The sequence below is a fragment of the Amblyomma mixtum genome, chromosome 10 (assembly GCF_055824585.1).
Source record: "Amblyomma mixtum isolate Tamu chromosome 10, ASM5582458v1, whole genome shotgun sequence".
Taxonomy (NCBI): domain Eukaryota; kingdom Metazoa; phylum Arthropoda; class Arachnida; order Ixodida; family Ixodidae; genus Amblyomma; species Amblyomma mixtum.
Window position 1 is genome coordinate 2,107,998 of NC_143021.1, and position 16,219 is coordinate 2,124,216.

At 52.5% G+C, this 16,219-nt stretch overlaps 1 protein-coding gene across 7 annotated transcripts in view; it reads left to right on the forward strand.

Moving 5' to 3' along the window:
* The window catches only part of LOC149324983 (solute carrier family 41 member 3-like), a 261,247-nt gene that overhangs the window by 154,942 nt on the left and 90,086 nt on the right, over positions 1-16,219 (forward strand). For all 7 annotated transcript variants that reach the window (XM_089562951.1, XM_089562952.1, XM_089562953.1 and 4 more), the window contains one exon: positions 1,406-1,553. In XM_089562951.1, the coding sequence (XP_089419077.1) occupies positions 1,406-1,553 (148 nt within the window). The remainder of the gene's footprint in view (positions 1-1,405; positions 1,554-16,219) is intronic.

The window sequence follows — 16,219 nt, forward strand, 5'->3', positions numbered from 1 at the left end:
GTAAAGCAGAAAGTTGGGCTAGTTGGTATCGATTCATCTACAAACGGCGCACAGAAAAACACGCAGAACACTGAGCGCTCTTGTCCTGTCCCTTCTCACAGTGTTCTGCGTGTTTTTCTGTGCGCCGTTTTCAGATGGTTTGAGCATGCTAAGCAGTGCTCTCGCACTAAAAGCAAGACAAGCGATGCCTGGTCACGACGGGCATGTCATGTGACACCACCAAGCGCAGAGTGACGTCAGGAATCTGGAAGCGACTGCCGGAAGTGACGCCACCGAACAGGAAGAAAGCGACCTATGCTGTTGCAACGATCCAGGCTCACGCATTATCTTCGAGTTTTCCCATCGATCAGCTCTGAATTTCTATATATGGCAGGAACCCTGTTAACGTTTCTTTTACTGAATTATCACCAGCAAATTGTTGCCTGCGCAGAAATGTCCCAGGTTCCGATGAAGAGACCCAAATGGATAGTACACGGCCCTCTATAATTTCGACTCTATCCAAATTCTAGCAGAACTTTTGGGCTAGTTGGTCCATTCTGACATTGGTGAAAACAGCGCGAAAGAAAAAGCCCGAAGGCGAAACGAGGAAGTGACAGGAAGAGCGCTCTTTCCTGTCGCTTCCTCGTTTCGCCTTCGGGCTTTTTCTTTCGCGCTGTTTTCACTAATGCCATCCAAATTCAACCGCCACGGCAGGAATCGAACCCGCGTGTTTCGGGTGAGCAGCCGAGCGCCATAACCACTGAGCCACCGCGGCGGCCTAAACATCCTTATCTAAATAAAGAAGAAATGTGCACGTGCACGGCGTGTAATGCGAAGGTAAGGTAGCGGGTGGTTGTCAGGAGTTGCGGACTATATTTCAAGACAACAACAAGCAAGGTGGCAGAAAGTGAGGTGGGAGGATGAGATTAAGAAGTTTGTGGGGATACAGTAGCCGCAACTGGCAAAGGACAGGGTTAATTGGAAAGACATGGAAGAGGCATCTTTCCTGCAGAGGGCGTAGTCGGTATGATGATGATTATTACACTATGTGAGACAGTGTAAGCATAGGCCGCCTCAAAGCCGAAGCAAGCAAGGTGGCAGAAAGTGAGGTGGGAGGATGAGATTAAGAAGTTTGTGGGGATACAGTAGCCGCAACTGGCAAAGGACAGGGTTAATTGGAAAGACATGGAAGAGGCATCTTTCCTGCAGAGGGCGTAGTCGGTATGATGATGATTATTACACTATGTGAGACAGTGCAAGCATAGGCCGCCTCAAAGCCGAAGCTGTTGTCAATGAAGAGACCACTAGTGAACCCCATGAGTTGCGTCCCAATGCGTTTCTGAGGCATCATTGAAATTAGGCGTTACTTTCGAGGATGACAGCAAGTTGCACCGACAGTCTCTGATGCCTCCCCGCTTGCTTTCAGGCGATTACCAGTGGGTGGCGGCCACTCTGCTGGTGGCGGTGGTCCTGCTGGCTCCCCTGTGGGCGTTCCTTGCACACCGCAACGTGTACACCCGAGAGGTTCTGAGCCAGGGCTGGTTGCCCATACTACTCGCAATCATCATCTCCAGGTAGGAGCATCAGTTCACCCTTCACGCGCGTCTTGTTGAAGGGACCTGGTAAATCGTGATTGCGATGCTGATCGCGGTCGCAGTGGGCCACGAAATCCATCTTGCAGGCCCCTGCGCGTCCTTGAAAGCTTTGAGCTCCTCTGAACGTAAAAGGGGCCTTTTCAGCGGCATTGAGAGTCCTAGAATTTTGGCGCGTCTTTAAATCCATTGAATGTATGGTGTATTAAAAGCCAGCCAAGACGGAAGCCAACAGTCACAGAAACCGAAGACCATAGGGGATGCTTTTTTTGGTTCACCGATGGGATCTGATTAGGGGTAATTTTGATAATTAGTATTTTTCAAAGCCTGTTTTCTAATTAAATGAGAAGAAAAACAACCATATGCAGGCGGTAGTATTCGAACCCAACACCTCCGAATTTAACGTCCGGTGCCCTATCAGCTTGAGCTACGACGACGGGTGTCCAGTCTTCTGCAGTGGGGGTTATTTATGCGTAGTGTACAGTTAAATGGGAGTGTTTACCAGCGCCAGCCTCTTCCATAGCGGCGGACGTCCTGCATTACTGCGAGTGCCTCGTAGGAACGTGATGCACCGCTGAGGGCTGAATGTGTGCTAGAACGGCCACCTCGGATCTTGTTCTAGTTACGGGCTTGTGCTGGAGTGCACAGCTCTATCGCAGTAGGCGACCGTTCTTGGGCGACATATTCTCTAGCCAGGTCAAAGGGCAATGATCCGTTTCTGGCGTGAAATGGGACCGAGAGACATAGCATGCCATCTTGTCAGTTGCCCCAATGAGGCAAGCGCACCCTTTTTCAGGTGTTGTAAACGCCTCGTCCCGGCTGCAGAAGAACTGAGGATTGGGCGAGTTGGTGGTGATCCATCGTACAAAAACCAGCGCTAAAGAACACGGACAGAGGACAAGGTGAAACAGACTGACGGCGCTGAACTTACAACTGAATTTTATTCATACGTAGGCAGTCAATTTATACATTTACACAGACATGCGCAAAGACATCTTGTCAAACCCAGGTACACTGTTGCCACTCACATGCGTAAAACTAGAGAAATCAAAAACAGCAATCATCCATTCAAAGCACGTGTGGGTGAGATAATGAATGTTTTTGCTGTTTTTGTTTTCTCTAGTTTTACGCATGTGAGTGGCAACAGTGTATCTGGGTTTGACAAGATGCCTTTGCGCATGTCTGTGTTAATGTATAAATTGACTGCCTACGTATGAATAAAATTCAGTTGTAAGTTCAGCGCCGTCAGTCTGTTTCACCTTGTCCTCTGTCCGTGTTCTTTAGCGCTCGTTTTTTTACGATGGTTTACGATCGTCCCGGCTGCTGAGCTTGAGGCTCAAGTACAGGGCAGGCCCCGCAAGGGGGGGGGGGGGGGGGGGGGGGGTGCCGCTTTCATGGCAAAGAATATTGGCTTACCTGCGCTCGCGTGCATCGTATTGATTTAGAAACGCCTTGGAAAAATCTGCCGCTGCCAGTATGGGACGCTCGCATACGACCTCTCTCAGACTCTGAAACTCATCTCCTTTCAATGCCAAGAGAAGCAAGTAGCGATGGGTGGAAGCAGTGATGGTGTGCAAGAGGACCGGACTCTGGATCCCGATGCTGCGCAATTCTCCACCATCGACACTCCGAGTGTCGATGGAATTGGGCCCGGGGTGCGGCCGGATCTCGGTGACCAGAACCGACAACGCACTTCCTCACCAGAGCAGGATTTGGCCACCCTGGTGTAGCACTTGGCCGCAACCTTCTAGGAAGGAACCAATTAACCCTCGGCCCTCAGTCCATAGTGACTGCGGAGCAACTGACCAAGGCGGCGTCAGACCTATACGACACAGTGGAGGGTGTTAAGAATCTCTGTGTCCGGACAGGCCTCCATTGGAAAGTAAACGTGGCAACGTTTAACGCTAGAACCCTATCCACTCAGGCCAGCCTAGCAGCTCTGTTCGTGGAACCAGCGGAAATAAAGCTTAGGGATGTTATGAGGACAGGTGAGGCGCACATAGTACTAAAGGGCGGGCACATACTATGCAATCGCAGATCAGAGATTAGACGAGAACTAGGCGTTGGATTCATCAATCAGGGTATAGCTGGCAACATGCAGGAGTTATATTGTATTAACGAGAGGGTAGCAGCAATCGTAATTGGACTCAGTAGGAGGTACAAGCTGAAGGTGGCGCAGGCCTACGCGTGTACATCCAGCCATGATGACGAGATTGTTGAAATCTTCTATGAAGACGTGGAATTCGCAATGAGCAAAGTAAAATCACAGTACACTGTACTGATGGGCGACTTCATTGCGAAGGTCGGCAAGAAGCAGTCTGCTGAACAGGTGGTAGGTGACTATGGGATAGGTTCTAGCAATAATAGGGGAGATGTTATTGGTAGAAATCGTAGATAGAAGTAGTTTACGGATCATGAATACTTTCTTTCGTAAGCGAGAAAACAGGACGTGGAGGTGGAAGATGTGAGGTCGTCGGAAAGGTGCGTTGTAGCGACCACACAATAGTAAGGCCCCGAATTAACCTCGACTTGAAGACGGAACGGAAGAAACTAGTCAAGCGGAAGCGCATTAAAGCCAGTAAATCCTCTGCCTTCGTGTATAGCAGATCTTATCGCAAGGAGCGGTGCAGCGTTCTCTATCTTCCTCAAGTTTAAAAAAAGGGCCCAGGATTCCGCTTCAGCACCGAGTGAATGCGCTCGATCGGATTTGATTGAGGGTGGTGACTAGAATTAGGATTTATTTGATCGCACGTAGTTCGAAGAACGTTGTTGTCACACAGTTTGCAAGAGAGAAACAAAGGGTTTATGCTCTGCTCATGGCATTTATGGCGTCTTCATTGGCGGATCCTCCTGCGGCGGCAGCGTCGGCCCGTTTGAGCAGTGAGAGCTGGTCACCGGGTTCCTAACTGGACAGCGCTGCCTCCCACTGCTTTTATTATTTGTATTTACTTTTCGGCTTCCCCAACCTATTATTTGCTCCGTTATCGCTCTCTACTTCCGCAGGGAACCCGACGCGAGAGAAAGATGATTGCGTCCACAACGCACGCAAACTTAGCTCCTTCAAGAGGTCTGGCTGGAGAAGTTTGTTGGCTAATCGCACTGCGGTTAGGCCACACCTAGAAAACCAGAGTTAGACTCCTGAGACTGAAGTTAGACTCAAGTGAGCCTACAGCACCTATCGCAAAGTGCCGAAAGGGCTCAGTGATGATGGGAACAGGTGGCATGGGAGGTTTCCATTTTCTGAGGACTTGCCGACACACTGGCACGTGCCACGAGATCTAACAAGCTGTTCAAAGCAATTCCAGATACCAGGCCAGTAATATTCCATTCTTGTTTCCTTTTCTTAATGCCAAGGTGGCCTTCCCGTGCATTTCCGTGCGCGAGCTCTAGAAGCTGCCACCAGTACTTCTCTGGCACTATAATTTGCTTCTATGTGCACCTGTTTTCGCCGCAGTATTTCTGGTACTCCAGGCCTGATTTATCGTAAAAGCAGATGTTTTGTACGGCGGGTTGCTCCTTCATGCCATCGGTTAGAGCTCTTAACGATAAACCTCTGTTTGTCAGTCCAGTTTTCAATTCCTCCCATCAAACCGAAGCAGCAGTTATTGCCGAACCCTCCACGTTAGTCCTGGGTGCACCATCTCCTGCGGCATTGAGAGACTACTTATTCCGTGAGCTAGAGCTGCTTCGGGAATACCTTCTGGGTCACCCTATTTGTATGGCAGAGTTTTACTTTGAGAAGTCACCGGCTGGCCGAGAGGACGATTCGGCGTCTGCTCATTCGACTGATCGCAGTCAAATTTGCTTGCGAGCTCTCGCGCTTGTTAGCGCCATGCAAGCAAAATCTGTGGTGAAAGAGAGACTTTCGCCCTTCAGCGGCTGTGCCCTCTGGAGTCACCTTCGCTATGGGTATGCACTCGGTTCCTAGCTGTCTTGCCTAATCCAGGCCCTTTCGCCGCTGTTGTCTGCGGAAGAAACACAGGATTGCTGAGCAACATTCAGAGTAGGGGCTGAATCGCGCAGTGCCCAACGTTTTGTCGCGTTTGTCACTACGTCCTGCATGTATGGCTCTAGCAATCACGTGCTTTCGTCCAGCTCCGGTATGCTCGCGCAGCTAGCTCGTGGGTGCAGTTGTAGCAGAAAAATTACGAGGAACTTTAGCGGCTAAAGGGGTGAAAGGCGAAAGCCTGAGGCTGCATTCTGCTACGCGATTGTTCACTTCACATTCTGTTGGTGCATTAATTAATTGCCAATTAATGACGCTTAATCTTTGCCTTTAGGAGTGGAACGCGACAGCGTGTTGTAGTGCTGCCAGGCAGTCCACGGAACGCCACCACCCGTTTGGCGCGATGCGTTGCCCTTTGAACGCAACGCTTTTTGAGGAAAGGAAATGGGCTGCAATTCTCTGTCATCTCGGGGGACACCTGAACAGCACCGTACAGGAAATGAGAAAGTGTATTGAAAGAAGAAAGAGAGAGAGAGGCCGTAATGAAGAAAATGAAAAGTGTATTTGATGAAAGGAGATTACGCAGCAACTGTCTCGGATATCTCGGTGGACACCAGTCGAAAATTGTATTTGAGGAAAGGAAATTGCGCAGTAACTGTCTCACATATTTCGGCGGACACCCGTCAAAATTCGCGCGCAGTGACGTCACGACCATTCCGACCAATCTGAAACGCGGACAAATTTGCTAACACGTCTTGGTCACGACAGTATGAGCCATTAAAGGCTTTCGCCTTAAAATGGGCTTCGAACACGCGAGCCCCATGTTTCTGCTGCTGCGGTGACTCTGCAGACCTGGGCTACTATCGCGCTGCGACCAGAGTGATGGAGAGGAGGTGTATCGCGCTCGTATCAGATATGGGCCGACAAGGGTTACATCACTCTGTTCGCATGGCGCAAGCCGTGCCTTTTATCTTTTATTGCGTAAGCAATACTACGCCAGGTTTCAGCTCGTCGCGCAGCTTACGGTCGGTGGTAGCCATGTTTGACCTTTCGCTGCAGCGGGGTCATGCAGATGGAGCGCTTTGCCATAGCAACAGCTGCAGAGAGAGAGAGAGAGAGAGAAACAACTTTATTGCCATAGATTGGCGGGATTTAGGGCAGGTGGGCTTGGTGTGGCCCCCAGGTGGGGGCGACTTCCTGGGCCCACGAAATGAGTGCCAGTTGGATGCTCTTGTCTGGCCTTTCTAGGAGTTGGTTCCATCCGTCTTCGGAGGGAGCTGGCAGTAAGGTTCGAGGGGGCGGATTTCCCGCGCAACCCCAGAGGATGTGAGCCTGGGTGGCGATTTCTCCCTGGTAACAATTTTGGCAGACGGGGTCGTATTCCCCGTCTGTGATGAGTGAAAGTCTAGAATGGCTAAGGATAGAGTGTGTCTGCAACCTGCGGAGCAAGGTGGCTTGCGCTCGATTCAAGTCGGGGTGTGGAGGCGGGAACTGGCGTCTCATCTCTCTGTAGAGGTTGGTAATTTCGGCAAAGGTCTGGGGAGCCTCGGCAAGAGCGTCTGGCTCCGTGGGGCCGGCCGCCCGGTTGGTTAGTCCTCGGGCTAGTCGGTCGACCCCTTCGTTTCCAGAGTTTCCCGCGTGGGCGGGTACCCAGACCAGATTGATCTTATGATCGGGAGTGCAGCCGCGAAGGATGCGTGCAGCGGGGTGGCAGATAAAACCTGCCGAGTAATTTTGTATCGCTCTTTTGGAGTCGCTGAGGACTGTGCGCGTACGTGGGTCAGCGATGGCCAGCGCGATGGCGGTTTCTTCTGCCGCTGTCGGAGAGTGAGCTACTACTGTGGCGGCGGTGACGATAGTAGATTGTGGCGTGGTTGCACAAGCCACGTATGTGTTTGCACTTTGCCGTGCAGCATCTACGTATATTGCGTGTTCGTCGGCAAGGTATGTGGCGTCTAGTGCTTGGGCTTTCAGCTGACGGCGCGTATCATGGCGGCCAGGTAGCATGTTTTTGGGGATTGGTTTTATAACTAGGCGGCTATAGACCCCTATCGGAATGGGCGTCGTGGGGTGGACGTCGCCTATGGGGTTGATGTTGAGACGGTCAAGTATGAGCCGCCCGTGTTTAGTGCGGGAGAGGCGGTGGATTTGGGCGGTCTTGTGTGCCTCTATGAGTTCTGTGAGCGTGTTGTAGATGCCGAGTTGGAGGAGGTGCTGTGTGCTGGCGTACTGAGGTAGCCCCAGTGCCGCTTTGTACGCTGAACGTATAATGCTGTTCACAGCTTCCTCGTCCTTCCGGCGGAGGTGATAGTAGGGGTAGGAGTAGACTATCCTGCTAATGAGGAAAACTTGCGTGAGCCGACAGAGGTCATCCTCCTTCATACCTCTGCGGCGGGTGCTGATGCGGCGGATAAGGCCGTTGATCTGATTGGCTGTGGTGCGGAGGCGCTGAATGGCCTCCGAGTTTTGCGTGTTGTTCTGTATTAACATACCCAGAACGCGGATGGTGCGGACCGGAGGTATGGGATGGGTGTCGACTTGAAGCACAATAGGTTCTTGCGGGTCGGGTACGGGCAGGCGAGCTCGTCTGTCCCTGATGACTAGTAATTCGGACTTCGTGGAGGAGCATGTGAGTCCGTTCGCCTGTACAAAGGAGTGTACTTTATTGATTGCTGTTTGGAGGGAGTTTTGGATTTCCCCGTCAGAGCCAGAGTTGGTCCACAGGGTAATGTCATCGGCATATATTGAGTGTTTAATGTGAGGTATCTCTTCCAGGAGCGGAGGGAGGCCTCTCATTGTAGTGTTGAAAAGGAACGGAGATAGGACTGCTCCTTGTGGTGTTCCTCGGGTGCCTAGTGTGATCTTCTCGCTGTGGAGGTCTGCAATGTGAAGTTCTGCTGTGCGGTTATGAAGAAAGTCGGCGATGTAGTTGTAAGTGCGAGTGCCTACATTCATTTGTGAGAGGTTTGCCAGGATGGAAGCATGTGACACGTTGTCGAAAGCCTTGCTGACATCTAGGCTTAGGATCGTTCGTGTAGCTCGGATGGGTCTCGGATCGAGGATGTCGTGTTGGATTTGCCACATAATGTCTTGAGTGCTCTCCACTCAAGACATTATGTGGCAAATCCAACACGACATCCTCGATCCGAGACCCAGCCGGTCCTGAAGCCGATCATAGTGGGGGGGAAAAGGTCCTCTTGGTCTACGTGAGTGTGGAGTCTATTGAGTATGACGTGTTCCATGACCTTTCCCAGGCAGGACGTGAGCGAGATGGGCCGAAGGTTGCCCAGCTCGAGTCGTTTGCCTGGCTTAGGTATGAAAATCACTTTGGCATGCTTCCAAGTGTCTGGAAGGCGACCCTCATGCCAGTGTTGGTTGAAGAGGTCCGTGAGTGCCTCGACGGACTGATCTTCGAGGTTACGAAGCATCTTGTTTGTGATGTGGTCGTCGCCAGCGGCCGCGGTGGTTTTAATCTGGTTGAGGGCGGCGCGGACTTCTCCTGCCGTGATGTCGGCGTCCATGTTGGTGTTCTGAGCACCCGTGTATCCTGAAGGGATGGGAATTTCAGTGGAAGTATTGATGTATTTGTCTTTCAGGGTAGCGAGGAGTTCCTCATTTGTTCCCTGAAAAGCGTGTATGACACGGGTGAGGTTCTTGTGAGATGTGGATTTGGTGTGAGTTGGGTCCAGTAGATGTCTGAGCAAGAACCACGGCTTTTTGCATCCTAACTGGCCGTTAAGAGGGTCGCAGGTTTGATGCCATTGCTCCTGACTCAGTTTGATGGAGTAAGCTTCGATCTCTCGCTCGAGGCGAACGAGACGGAGCTTGAGGGGTCGATTGTGTTTTTGGCGGAGCCAGCGAGCGCTAAGACTGCGCTGGGCCTCCCACATGTGTATGAGTTTGGCGTCGGGAGAGGGGCCATCCTCGTCCTGGGTAGTCGTGGAGGTGGCATTGGCGGTGTCTTCGAGCAGCGAGTTTGTCCATGTGTCCAGGTCGTCTATGGGGGCCGAAGTGCGTTTGGCGCGCACGTATCGGAAGGCGTCCCAGTTAGTGTGCCTGATTGTTCGGTTGGGGGCTTTGCTGTGTGTAGCCGTGAAGGTTGTGCTGAGAACATAGTGGTCGCTACCTATGTTCATGCCGAGGTTTTCCCAGCGTGCGTCTGGGATGTTGCGGGCGAAAGTGAGATCGGGGCAGCTGTCCTGTGAGACACTGTTTCCAATCCGAGTAAGCCTGTCGGGGTCTAGGAGTAGTGTCAGGCCCAGTGTTTGGGCTGTCTCCCACAATTTGGCTCCCTTACGACCGCATGCTTTGCGGGGGTAGCCCCACTCGGTATGCGGCGCGTTGAAGTCACCTAAGAGGAGTAGCATCCCTGTTTGTGCAGTCGCGCAGGCCTTACGAACGAGGGTTGCCACTCGTGTGCTTTTGTCGCTAGGGGGGCTGTAGACGTTGAGGATGTGGAGCGGGGCTTGTGAGCGGCTGTTCGGTAGGACCTGTACGAAAGTGTGCGGAACCTCGGGGTAACTAAGGTCTATATGATTAGCTGCTAAATTTCGGTGGACCAGGATGGCGGTGTTGGGCCGGTGGTCTGGTGTCGTTTGTTGGTTATATGCGGCGTAGCTGGTAAGTTTCGTGTCCATGTAGGTTTCCTGAAGTGCGATGATGTGGGGGGTGTGCGGCTGGGCCTGCAGGGTGTGCTCCAAGGCTCGCCGCTTCGCCTTGAAGCCCCTGCAGTTCCATTGCCAAACTGTGAAGGGGGAGCTAGCCATCGCGTTTCCCGTAGGGTTCGGGGCGCTGTGATAGCACGACGGGTGATTTAAGAATGCCGCCTGCACGTGAGCGCGCGGTTGCACTCTCCGACGTAGCGACAATAATGGGTGCTGGGTAGTTAGGAGGGGTTGTCGTCTTTAAGGGGGTTGCGGATGTCGGGGGATTCGTGAGGGTATCGAGCCTGGCATGAAGGGTTTGGATGTTGGCTGCCATTGTGGCGCAGCTTTCTACTAGACGGTCAATGGTGGGGGCGAGTCGAAGGAGGGCGCCCTCGAATTGGGCCATTCGCGCATCAGCTGCCTCGAATTTGGCATCTATGTCTGCTTGTGAGGAGGGGGGAGGTGCTTTACGCTTCGTGCGCTTAGACTGCTCAGTGTCCATGCGTGGATCACCTACGGGGTCGGATGTGGGAGCGTGAGCCACCTGCTGCAGTTGCAATTTGGGGTTTGCCTGTGCTGATTCTAGGCTATGAATTTTAGCGTTTGCTTTGGCCAATTGTAGCTGTAGTTCCTTGACCATGTCTGCCAGCTCCCTTACCTGTGAATCTGGTGGAGAAGCGGTGACTTGTGTAGGAGTCTTCCATCCAACTTGTTTGGCTGCTTTGATCTCCGGCCGGCCTGGAGAGCTGGCCCGAGAGCTGCGTGAGGCGGATGTGGAACGGCTGCGAGTGCTGCTGGAAGGGCTGTCGCTGCCAAGCGGGGGGAAGGAGTCGTCCCGCAGTAGGTTGTGGTCGCCGCAGTTGCGGTCTCGGGTCCGGGACTGGCGTCCGGGGTTTGTCGAGTTGGAGCCGGTATCGGCGTCAGTGACCGATGGGGAAGACTTGGGCCGAGTGGAGGACGTGAACCGGTATTTGCAGCTTCTGCTGCCTGTCGGGTGGCCACCTTTGCAGACGATGCATGAGGCTTGGCACGTGGGCGGTTGGCCAGCTGGAGGAGCGTCATGTGCTGCGCCACAGCGTCGGCAGGTTGGTTTTCGTGGGTGGGGGCACACATCCGCCCTGTGCCCTAGCTTCCGGCAGTTGAAGCATGCCTCCGGCCGGCTTTTGTAGGGGAACACCTCAAAAGTGAAGCCGAGATACCTCACGTAGCGGGGTAGCTTGGCACTAGCGATAGTCACCACGAAATGTCGTGTGCGGCCCATGCGGCGTGCGGCGACTATGGGGAGATCGGGGTTTCGAGCTTGGAGCTCAGCGAGGATCTCAGCGTCGGTCTCATGACTGTAGGTTCTATATATGATTCCTCGCACGGAGTCATCGGGGGCTGGGGCGTACGTGGCTACCAGGATGGCGTTGGAGTCAATGGTTAAAGTTCGTATTTTAGCATACAGGAACGCCCGTTCTTTCTCCGGTGTGCTGATGGTGACGGTGTTGTTTGTGGGGTGGACGCGGACTTGGTCGGCGGTGATTGCAAGGCGGCCGTCGATCTTGGCGGCGTTGTAGATGGCCATCGCCAATTTGGCCGGGCCGACTGCGTTGAGGTCGACGGTGCCTTGAGGTCGGAAGACGATTTTGTAGTCCTCTGTAGGCAGGCGAGGAAGTGGTCGTCTTTTAGTTGGCGGTGGTGGACGGCCGCGGGGTCGTTGGTCTGACAGGCCAGTGCTGGCTACGGGCGTTTGGGTGGTGGCCGGCGGCGTTGCCGGTGGTGGCGGGCGTCTGTAGCGGCGTTGCATTTCGAGTGCCGTCCAAGTGCTATCGGCCAGCTCCGCGGCGGTAACATCCGTGCCGGTGACTGTGTACTGCATCTTTAAATGCAGGGAAGCGCCGTCGAGGCGAAGCGGGCGTCGCCGCCGCAGGTGGGAGCAGAGCACGCACTAGGCGTGCTGAGCCGTTAGGCCTAGCTCCCGCGGTCGGGCGTGGCCGAAAATCGGCCGTAAAATTGAAGGCACTCGCCTGAAAGTGATTAAAAGTCCCGCAGGTGACGCCGGATCGGTGGCGGGCCGTCCTGTGAAAAATTGGTGGCTGTAAATAGCCGGAAACTGGTGAAATCGCCGGAAAATCGCAGACCGCATATAAGATGCGTCCGCTCGCTCCGAGCGCAGTCGGCGTTCTCTCGCAACAGCTGCAGCCGTGCGCCGCCAGGCAGCAGGACCGTCGCCGCGCGCGCTTTCGCGCTCTCCCCAGATGTGTCGGAATGGGGTGAGAGGAGAGAGGAAGCGGGAGAGAAACAGGGGATAAAACGCGCGCGCTCGGCTTGCCGAAGCAGTTGCTATGCCGTCTGCAAATAGAAAGAGGAAGGAAGGGAAAGGAAGGGAAAACTTTATTTACACTAATGGTTTTTCCTGCGGTTTGGGGCATCTTCAGAGACGTCTTGGTTCTACCCCCAGGAACCTTCTCTGTCGAAGTCGTCCGCCTCTAATCAGTTGTCGGTTTCCCTCAGTCCAGGGCTCCGCTGGCCACTGCCGCCCGTTGAGCTCGCTGTACCAGGCCTTGTTGGTCTTCACAGCGGTCGCTGGACAGCAGAGTCTCCCACTGCTCCGCACTCGGGTTTTGTATTTTGGGGACCACGTCTATGTTTTGGCAGGCCCATGTGATGTGGTATAGAGTAGGTTTTTCGTCGCACCAGGGACATTTGTTCGTGTATATCGTAGGGTGCATTTTGTTTAGTTTAGGTTTGGGAAAGAGCCTGTTTGTAATTGTCTCCAAGTGACAGCCTCCTCTCTGCTGAGAGATTTGTGCGGTGGGGGATATCGCATTCTTCTGCCTCTATAGTTTTGTAGTATGGCCGAATATTCCCTGGGTGCTGGCGCGAGTTCCGCGGTCTCGTCGGATGCTCGGAAAGTAATGTATCCTCGAGCTATCCTGTCGGCCTCTTCGTTCCCTGCCACCCCCGTGTGCCCCGGTACCGACACAGTTTTGTGTGGGATCTTGTCGTTTTGCTACGTCGGCTTGCCGAAGCCAGGAAACAACAGCGGCTGCAAGAAACAGACGAAGAACGGGATCAGCGGCTTACGAAATTCTTTATGCAACCTACCAGGTTTAACTAAAGCTAAACCCCAGCCAATTTTTTTCCCTCGCCAGTCGCATCGGCTTCGGCTATGTAAGCGAGCACCGAATAAACGCTTACTGCGTTCGCCTCAGCTCGTCGCGCAGTGATTCACGCATTGCCAAGAGTACACGTTGGGCGGGTTGAAGCGAGTGCTCGCTGAGCACCATCGTGTGCTGGTGTTGGAGGCACCCGGTACCTTGAAAGATGTCGAGAAATTTCTCAGAGCTGTTCGTTTCACCGCATCCGCCTGCCTGGAAACCACCCCGAGCTTCTTCGCTTGGGTGCAGACCACGTAGCGCCCGGCGTCCCTCCCTGACCGTTTCCTTGCTGAACGTTTAACCGGTGAGCTGGGAAAGAGCTCTTTCATGAAACAAAGGCGACAACGACAAGTTGTAGCCATATTATTTCCAGTTACAGCCAGGCACAATGTGCGTATACCAGATAACTTTCTCAGATTTGTCAAAATTTCTGCTATACCGTTCATAAGATAATGTTTCGCGAGCTCGGAAATTATAGTGAAAATTATTCGTTTACTGCTGGGATTATACCTATTTGTGTTTACTGCGCGCTGCTCAAGCAGTAACGACAGGCAATGCACAACAAGAACTGCACACACAAATCTCTTTATTTATGCTAGTGTTTTTTTTTCTCTTGTCTCTCAGTAGCTCGCATTAATCAGATATGCAGAGTCGACTTTTACTCGCCCAGCATTAAATATAAACTGTTTTTCATGCCACCTTCGTGACTGAAGTATTGAGAGTCGAAAACGCGCACGCCAGGGTACGGCAACACACATGGTTCGTTTTCCATTACTCCTCCCTGTGTCAAACTTCCGTGGTTGAAAAGATAAAGGAAAAGTACGGGAGAAAGCCTGAGCCCAACTCAGGGTTACCGTAGGTTGTGGACTCGCTGCCGAGTTCGCGTCTGCGATCTCGCTAAGCAAATAGCTGGAGCGCACCGTGATTTTCAATGCTATTACATCGTTTTATACCGCTCTTTGTATTCGCCCAAACAATGACCGGAGTTTCGAGAAGAAGGAATGATACGTGGCGGAGTAATATAGTTTCGCGGACACACTACTTCAGCAACCGCCGCACTGTTGCCTGCTATGCATAAACGGAGTACAGTTCCGGCGCTGGCCCGAAGGAGGGGCTCACATCTCATTCGACAAATGCGACGGTCGGCATCCTTTCACCTCGGCGCAGATGACCGGGCATGCATAATAAAGGAGGCTATGGTTACTCTATGCGCTCCAGCTAGATATGGACGTCATTTCCACGGGCAGCTCGCGCCTGGGTTGATACATCCAAGCTACTGCCACCGGAACCTCACTGAAGCATCTGCAGTTCTTGTGCCTTGCTGGCCCTCTTTTCCTTAAAGCGCAAATGTTCCTTTAAAAACTACCTTTGTACTTATAAGGCGCGATTTTTTGAGTAGTTTTTTCTTATCGTCTAAATGAAAGCGTCCATCCACGTGGCAAGCATCACAGCGGTTAAAGTTGGCTCAGGTGCCGCAGTGCCTCTCACTCACTGCGGCTGTATTAAGGCGAAAGCCTTTAAAGGGAGACTGAGGCGGTTTTCGAATCAGCTAATTTTTTAGGGTTTTGAAGTAGTGTCATTGCTGATCACGTCTGTGAAATTATTTTTTCGATTTTGTCAGAACAGTGGCGCAATCACCAATTAAAAACGCGATGTTTAAATCTCCCGCGCCGCGCGCGACCGCAGGAGAGGAGAACAGCGGAGAGGGAAACCTCGTCCATGTCGGCCAACGTGACGCCACGTTGAGGAGCCGGGGATACTTCGGCGCACCCGAGAGAGCTTTCAGCGCGCGTTGTTTCTCGTGCTGCATGCGTTGTTCCTCGTACTGCGTGCGTTGTGACGTACAAAGCGTGTCAGCCGACCTTGAGAATCAGATTCAACACGAGGTACTACTCTGCTTTCGTGTCCACGAACAACTACGCCCGCGTCTTCCACTGTTTTCCGCAAGATCATACGCTCGCAGCGCAAGCGCTCGCTGCTTTGACGAAGAATTCAAGCCGACCAAAGCAAGCGTACTCTGCTCGAAGCACTTTCGTGAGACCGGCTACATGCAGAGCTTGTCCCTAATGTGATCTCTGGAGATTTCGGTCGCGGCTGAACCATGACGCAGTTCCTTTCATTTCCTCGCGCATGAGAGGCGTGTCACCATTTCGAAGAAGCGCCTCTTCTAAAAGCAGAAATATGCTCATTAGAAACACGCCCCTGCAGAAACCTAATAGATGCTCAAGCATGTGTTGCTCTTCTCAGCTTATAGGTGCGGCCAGACCACCTGAGGCGTGCTCAGCAAGGCTCGGTTAGTGATTTTGTACTCGGTTCGACGTGTCCAAGCAAGCAAGCAAAGCAAAACACAATAAAGCAAAGCAAGCAAGCATTGAAGCTCTTCATATGCGGCATCTCGTTTAATCGTATCTAAGCGATTAAAATGAAAGCGTTCGACGTTCTGATTTCGGATGCAAATTTAACAGAGAAATGAATGCCAATCAAGTTTTTGCAAAAAAACATCATGTCTCGCAACCTTAGTCGGTTTCTTCTTCAAGTTGTGGCAGCGAACGAGTTGCAGCTAGCTTGGCTTTTAAACACACATATAGTTGGCCACTACTTCACTGAACCTAAACTGCAAATCTAGGAAGGGCGAACGTTTCCGAGGCAGCGATTAATATTTTCTGGCATCTGCTGAACGCGCCACGAGTGAAGCAGCAGCCTTGTGCGCGTATTTAGCTTGGTTTCCAGCGCACAATGATTCCTTCAATATCCTGTGGTCACATGCCTCGCAGTGCTTGGCCACTGCGCTTCGCTAATTTTGACATCAGCTTTATGCTGCTTCATCGTTTCCTTGAAATACTTTCTTGCCCCAACCTACGCCGGGTAGTGAGAATAGGATTTTTTGTACACAGCGCTTTGAGCCTTTTCTTT